General features: G+C 35.2%; 1 protein-coding gene across 1 annotated transcript in view; it reads right to left on the bottom strand.

The window, feature by feature from the left end:
* Positions 1-2,901: 2,901 nt before the first annotated feature.
* Positions 2,902-7,458, bottom strand: part of nfascb (neurofascin homolog (chicken) b) — a gene marked incomplete in the record, with an annotated part of 26,516 nt that continues 21,959 nt past the window's right edge. The window contains 7 exon segments of the mRNA XM_014010907.1: positions 2,902-4,322; positions 4,450-4,485; positions 4,648-4,659; positions 5,570-5,639; positions 5,824-5,955; positions 6,057-6,230; positions 6,505-6,627. Of these exon segments, the coding sequence (XP_013866361.1) occupies positions 4,091-4,322; positions 4,450-4,485; positions 4,648-4,659; positions 5,570-5,639; positions 5,824-5,955; positions 6,057-6,230; positions 6,505-6,627 (779 nt within the window).

The following is a 7,458-nucleotide window of genomic DNA, read 5'->3' as shown; positions in this document are numbered from 1 at the left end:
ATTTTAAAAATACCAATTTATCCAAAATAACAAGATTAAGTCACAAAATAAATCAAAGTACTTTCATTTTATTGAAGACAGCCAAGTAGATGAAATGACAAAAGTTTTGACCAGCAGAGGGAGTTGTGAGTACATGAACCTTCAAGAAATGAACCTTTTTTTGAACCAATTGGAATGAAAGCTTCAAGGGTTCATGGGGCTTCATGTGGCCATCACTAGGAACAGGTAGGAGACGATGGTCGAGAGACAGGCAAGGGGTCATGGGCAAGAGATCAGGCATGGACTTAAGAGAAACGCTGGACATCTACTAGGCACACCGTTCAAAAATCTGGCAGTGAGAGTCTGTGAGTCTGGAGCTTATGTAGTGAGCTGAGCAGGTGATGCTGATGAGGCTGATTGCTGTTCTGTGAGGGGAGAGGTGAAACAATGAGTAGGTAAACAGAGATAGAGAGACAGGAGGGCAGACAGAGCAGCCCAAAGCGTCACAAACACACGTACATACAAGGGTTAGACAATGAAACTGAAACACCTGTCATTTTAGTGTGGGAGGTTTCATGGTTAAATTGGACCAGACTGGTGGCCATTCTTCATTAATTGCACATTGCACCAGTAAGAACAGAGTGTGAAGGTTCAATTAGCAGGGTAAGAGCACAGTTTTGCTCAAGATATTGTAATGCACACAACATTATGGGTGACATATCAGTTCAAAAGAGGACAAATTTTTGGTGCACGTCTTGCTGGTGCATCTGTGATGAAGACAGCAAGTCTTTGTGATGAATCAAGATCCACGGTATCCAGGGTAATGTCAACATACCACCAAGAAGGATGAAGCACTTCCAACAGGATTAACCGTGGACACAAGAGGAAGCTGTCTGAAAGGGATGTTATGGTCTAAAACCAGCTGTTTCAGATTCATTGTCTAACCCCTGTACATACATACAGACATGTTTTTATTAATTCATGTTATTCTTAAAACACTTTAGTCTAAGTATCTGGCAATATTCCTTTAGTTGCATAAATAATTGAGAACCTTTGGATGCAGATTTGAGCAGCATATCTATGGTCTTACGATACCTTCTTACCCAAATATTTTTTGAAGATTTACAGGAAACACAAAGTGTAACTAAAAGCTAAATGTGTAGTACCATATGATTTTCATATAATTTCAGACAAACTTGATAAAAAATTTAGGCGATTATTTTAAGGTGTCAATAAAATAATTTTGCCCTTAATCACAATATGGTGTGATTCAATGAGTGTTGATTCAATGCAAGGACATACTGTGCAGAACTTTACATCACAGTGAAAACACGATACGCTGTAATTTACTGATAATAATTACTGTATTTACTTTAAGGCAAGGCCTAGTTGTAAATGCAGTCATTACTGAGACAAATGACTGTATTTACAACCAGGTCTTGCCTGAAAGTATGCTAAACTGTTTTGTTTTACTGTAGATAAGAATATACGTTTTCAAAATGTCAATTTTTTTCTGTGTCAAAGATTTGAACCCTGGTACGTATCAAAATGTTTTTTTTTTCATTGCTTCAAAGTGACCAAGTTTCATGAAGTGTAGTTTTTTTGTGCAGCTTTTTAATTAGTATTTAAAGAATACAGACAAGAAAACTCCACTACTGTACATTTATTGTAAATTTACATATAATTCAATGTTACATAGCATAATAAAAACTTTCAAAATTTGACTATGAAAAAGTACAGTGTTTTAAAACGAATAGTGTACATGAATCCTGATAATACACTTATCTGAGGCACAGTAATAAATCAGTAGCAGGATGGCTAAAAAATAAAATAGTTTAGATCTGACCATAATAAGAAATGTGTACAGAAGCAAAAGTCTAAAGAAAAGTGGGACTAATTTGCTCCACAATGATGTAAAAAAACTAATGGTCATAGAGAAAACAGGTACTTGTAGTAACTGCTTTCAATGAATCTACAAGCTAATAAATCATGTTATACAATTAGTTTTCCATTCACCAAAGAAGCAAATGTGAACTAAAGGAAAGTTGATAAAAATATAGAGAGTTTATTTTAAACAGGTTGTGCTACAAACTGAACTGCAACCTATTTTAATGTGTGCTTTTGAGGACTGATGAAGTGCAAGTTTCAGTTTAGATTTTCTTGTTTTCTCTTTSACCAATTTAGACCTCCAAGTAACCCTGAAGAAAACTGTTGGTGTTAAAATTTACAGTATGTCACTGTCGTTTCTGTAATCAGAACAATGAAATAATAGAAGCTGAACATAACGTAAAGAACATCCATCCATCCATCCATCCATCCATCCATCCATCCATCCATCCATCCATCCATCCATCCATCCATCCATCCATCCATCCATATATCCATCATCCACCCATCCATCCATCCATCCATCCATCCATATATGTCCAACTGTCACTGTGTGAGAGACAGAGGACATCATGGACAACCCTTGGCAAGTACAGTACAAATATACAGTAGACAAACAACTATTCACATTCTCACTCACACCAAGGGGCAATTTAGAGTTACCAATGAACCAAACATGCATGTTTTTGGTCTGTGAGAAGAAACCAGAGATAAAAGAATGTGCCATATAGATTTACTGTATGCTTATCTATAGATAAGATGTCCTTTCATGACTGATGGATTTATGTTGCGCACTGGCCAGAGTTCAGTTTTTTTGTATTTTTCTGAAAAGAAGACTGAAAGCATCTTTTCTGTGAAGTTCAACTTGAAAAAGATTCAAAAGCTAAACTATCTATGTGTTGATTCAGTTTAATGATATAGTTGTTGCAGATTAAGGACATCCACACTGTCTGATTTGGAAGTTTTACACAGGAAAATGTAATTGCATCTTAAGAATACCTTCAGGAACTTGATACAACACTCAAAACAACAAAATTCCCAGTAAATTACCCTAATATAAATACTTTTATTTTATTTAAATTAAGAAATATTTGTCTTCATACACAGCTGATGTTAGTTGTCAAACATGGTTATAGAGAGATCAATACTTTCCAGAGTGAGTGAAAATAGAAGACCAGACCATAAAATTTCCTACCAAGTCTCCAGATGGTTTGACTTCCTGTTTTTCATTAAGGAAGAGAGATGCTTTATTTATTTGTTGTAATATTGCAAAAAAATAAAAATAAATAAACCCTCACTTTAGAACTATGTCAGAGGAGACTTCAAATTTTAATCTACGTAAGTTATTGAGTTGTTCTGAAGTGATTTCCAGTAGAAGCTGAACATAATTTAAATAACTGTAAAGAGTACCAGTTCCAAACGGAAGCTCAGAGGAGATAGGGCCTTCTCTGTTAGTGCCCCTAAATTGTGGAACACCTTACCTTTGCATGTTTAACAGGTCCCTTCACTGTCCATTTTTAAAACTCGCCTAAAAACTTTCTTTTTCTCACTGGCCTTCAACCCAACTGAGATTTCKTTTAAACTTTTACTGCATTGGTGCTGATTTAACTTATTTAACTGTGTGGTTGTATTGTGTTTTTGAATTRTGTTTTTATTTCATGTGTTCAGCACTTCGTTTCAGCTGTGGCTGATGTTAGAGCGCTTTATAAATAAAGTTTGAAGATGATGATGATGATGATTTTATTGTGATGCCTCTAATGGAGAAATTGGTTTATAACCCTTAAAGTCAAATAGCAAGCATTCACAAATAAAACAAATTTTGTTATCGGAATTAACAGAAAAGGGGGTAAAAAGCCATTCTAAGGGAGAGTTGGATGTTGCAATTGCTTTCTCAATCATAATTAAATAATCCTCAGTCTCTTGTGTAAGATATTTCAGCTTATGTCAAGAAATATTTCATAGAAATATGTACAAAACAAAAAGTATTTTACCAGATAACTTTTAAAGACACGTCTACAAAAAATGATCCAAATGTTTTGTTTTTTTCATCTATGAAGTTGAGAAATCTGACAGAAAAAAGGTTCAACAGCAGCTCAGTCTCCAGCTGTTTCTTCCCACACATTATGCAAACTGACATTTTCTCCAGATTCCTAAAGTTAATGTCAARGTTACAAGCAAAGTGAAGTCATGTAGTGAACAGCTGAGCGATAGGGGGAAGGTAGCTTTATGCCAGAGAGTAGATCGTATTCATTGGTGAGTGGAGCTCCAGATTTCCTCCAAAGTCCAGCTCCCTGACATCTCTCCTGGTTCCCGTGTACTGACCAATGAACGAGCCGTCCTCGTTGAACTGTATTTCCCCTCCTTCTCCATATTCCACCAGACTGTCATCGCTGTCCGATCGCTTTATTATAGCTTCCACAGATGGCTGAGCTCTTTGAAGCCCCTTTTCCTCCTCTCTACCAAAAATATAAATAAATAAATAAATAAAAAAAGAAAAGAAACACAAATAAAAATGGTTTGTTGTTTCTGGTTTAAAAGAAAATATACCACTTTTTATTACTGACCATATAAAAAACTACATACCTCCTAGGATAAGGCAGAGTGGGGAGACGTGCTATCCTGAAATAACACATTCAACACCAGTGTAAAAGAAATTTTACAAAATATACCAGCTAATACTAAGTATTTTATTTGTTGCAACAAAACTTGTAGCTTCTCAGAAAAAAATGTTCACCAAAAAAGGCAATAGTGTCAGTGTGTCAGCATTTAGTCTTTTCATACCTTTCAAGGGATCTTGAGTAGTTCAGTGTAAAAACAACCAGGTTTTAGATAGAAAAAACAAAAAACAAAAACAGAAATTCATTTTAATTTGTTAGAATTTGTCCAAAGTAAGGAAAGCTATCTGGTTTAATTTGTACCTGTGCTACATTGTGCTAGAGTTTGTTCAAATTAAAGATACTCTGTGTTTCCATTAGAAGCTTGTAACATAAGCAGTTTATCATCTGGTTCTGATTTTGTCTGTATTTTGACCYTATATTCGTATGTAGCCTGGTTTATGTAACTTTTATTATAATCATAAGCATCCAGAGGTAAATATATCAATTATAGCACACCATCAATATGAATGTTTTACTGAATAATGTTGAGACGGTATGATAAACTAGAGGTTGGGTTGGGTCTTATTTATAATTTCTAAGTAATGTTCAGTTTCAAAAGAATAAGATGGTGACACCCAAAATATCATCCCTAAGGTTTTAAATAACCCAAAACATACACCTGATGCAAACCTATGTCTGTTTCTTATTTCAACATCAGACAAACCTTATCTATATCTTCAAATTAATTGTAAATATTTTATAACCAAAATACAGACTTCACAACATCACAGAGTAGCTTTAATTTATCTAAGTAAATAAAATGAATGCACAGGTACAGAGCAAACACATGTAATAACATACTGTTGTCAAAATATAGCTGGCTTCGATAGTGTGATGAAGTGTTATTGTAAACTTTAACAGTTGTAATTACAGCTTTGTTTTATAAATTGTATATAACCTAGAAAACTAAGCATTACTTCATTTTGGTAGATAAGTTGTAGCACACTGATTAAAATTTTAATATTATAAATTCCTTTCAAAAATAGTAGTATTTTTTGTGAATTCATCTTTCTTTGTTGTTAATATTTGTTAGTTGTACAGCTTACCGATAATCAAATGATCCCTCCTGATCTTTATCATCCACTGGCTCCAATGAAATGTCCTTTTTCTCCCGAACTGAAATTAAATGAGGCTACATTGTTTAATCATAACAAGAAGTTGTTAGCATGCCAAAAAAAAAAATACTAAGCAAACCACAAACATTTAATTATTAATTAAATACTATGCTGATCTGACACTTAAAGTGTTGCAAACTTGTAGCCGATTATGGTTGAGTAGCTCTGCGTTGGAGCTACAGTACCTGGATATTTGCCGCCTCTGCTCCTCTTGATGAAACACACAATAAGAAGGATGAGCACGATAAGCGCTACTGCACACATAATCCCAATGAACCACCCCTGAGTCGTAATGTCCACCTGGTCCTGAGCATATACTGAGACACACAAGCAAATGATTAAAGTCAACAACTCCTCAGCACGCTGAAAGTGTTTGACTGCCAGTTTGTGTTGATGTATTGAAAAAGTGGCAGATTACTTTCTGTGGTGTAATGAAGGGACTCCTCCGTATGCCATTCTCCTGTTCCGATTCTAGTTCTCGCAGCCACAGAGAACCTATAACGAGTGTAGCGGTCAAATCGCCGGACTGAGAAGCTCGTCACATTAGGCAGGAACTCCTCGACCCTGAGCTCTTCTCCTCTGCTTGCATTCACTGTGAAGTTTAGACATTTCAGTGCATCAGGAAAACTCTTGGTGTTGGTCCTGGAAGAGTAAGCTGTTAAGTATCATACTTTCACATAGAGCAGATACAGAAGTGTTTATTGCCCTCTTGACAGGATGTTTCAGTCATATACTGACCTTTAAATGCACACACCAGAAAGCTATTGCTTTAATACTTGGATGCTTCCCATCTCCCACTTTTGTGCAGTTCCAGTAAGTGATTACTTCCCTGTTTTGAGTGTGTTTGAGATGGTGTGTTAGCATACCTGTCTGGTACTTGAGGATATATCCAGTGATGAYGCCGTTGGGCTCTTCTGGGATGTCCCAGTCCACATAAATACTGTCCAGATGTCGTTGCTGTATCCTGAAGGATTTTGGAGCGGACGGTACTGTAGGCAAAAGCTTGAAGGAATTAGTCACTATTTCATGAACAGAAGCTGAATAGATGACTTGCACAATATATAGTAATATAATGTTAAAAATGCAAAAAACAAAAAGTCAGCTGACTTACATGGAATCGACATGGAATTAGTGAAGCAGACAGATGAAGGGATTTCATCACCATTAACTTATATTAGTAATTTATCTTTCAACAGTGGCTTATTTCCAGATATGATGAAAATAGCTAAAGTAATTCCATTATACAAAACTGGGAATAAATATCATTTTACCAGTTACAGACCAGTTTCTTTGCTGCCACAGTTTTCAAAAATTTTAGAGAAATTATTTAACAACCGACTGGAATAATTTTGGGGAAAATATAAATTGTTTAGTGAAAGTCAATAAGGATTCAGGTCAGAACAATCAACTGCATCAGCCATAATGGAATCTATAGAAGAAATTACAACTGCTATTGATAATAAGAAGCTTGTTGCAGGAGTATTTCTAGATATAAAAATGGCATTTTATACAATAAATCATGAAATATTAATAAATAAACTGGAAAGATATGGGGTTAGAGGGATTGTACAGTATTAAATTGGATAAAAAGTTACTTAAAAATAGAAAACAATGTGTACAGATGGAAAATGTTATCTCTGAACGTTTGGACATTGCTTGTGGGGTTCCTCAGGGTTCAGTATTGGGGCCTAAATTATTCATTATATACATTAATGATCTATGTAATTTCACAAAAGATATTAAAATTGTTTTGTTTGCAGATGACACTAACATCTTTTTTGTTGGAGATGAAATGGAGCAGTTGCTTGATGATGTGACTG

Source organism: Austrofundulus limnaeus, unplaced genomic scaffold, assembly GCF_001266775.1.
Source record: "Austrofundulus limnaeus strain Quisiro unplaced genomic scaffold, Austrofundulus_limnaeus-1.0 Scaffold75, whole genome shotgun sequence".
Taxonomy (NCBI): domain Eukaryota; kingdom Metazoa; phylum Chordata; class Actinopteri; order Cyprinodontiformes; family Rivulidae; genus Austrofundulus; species Austrofundulus limnaeus.
The sequence above is the reverse complement of the archived record's forward strand: the minus strand, read 5'-3'. Positions and strand labels throughout refer to the sequence as shown.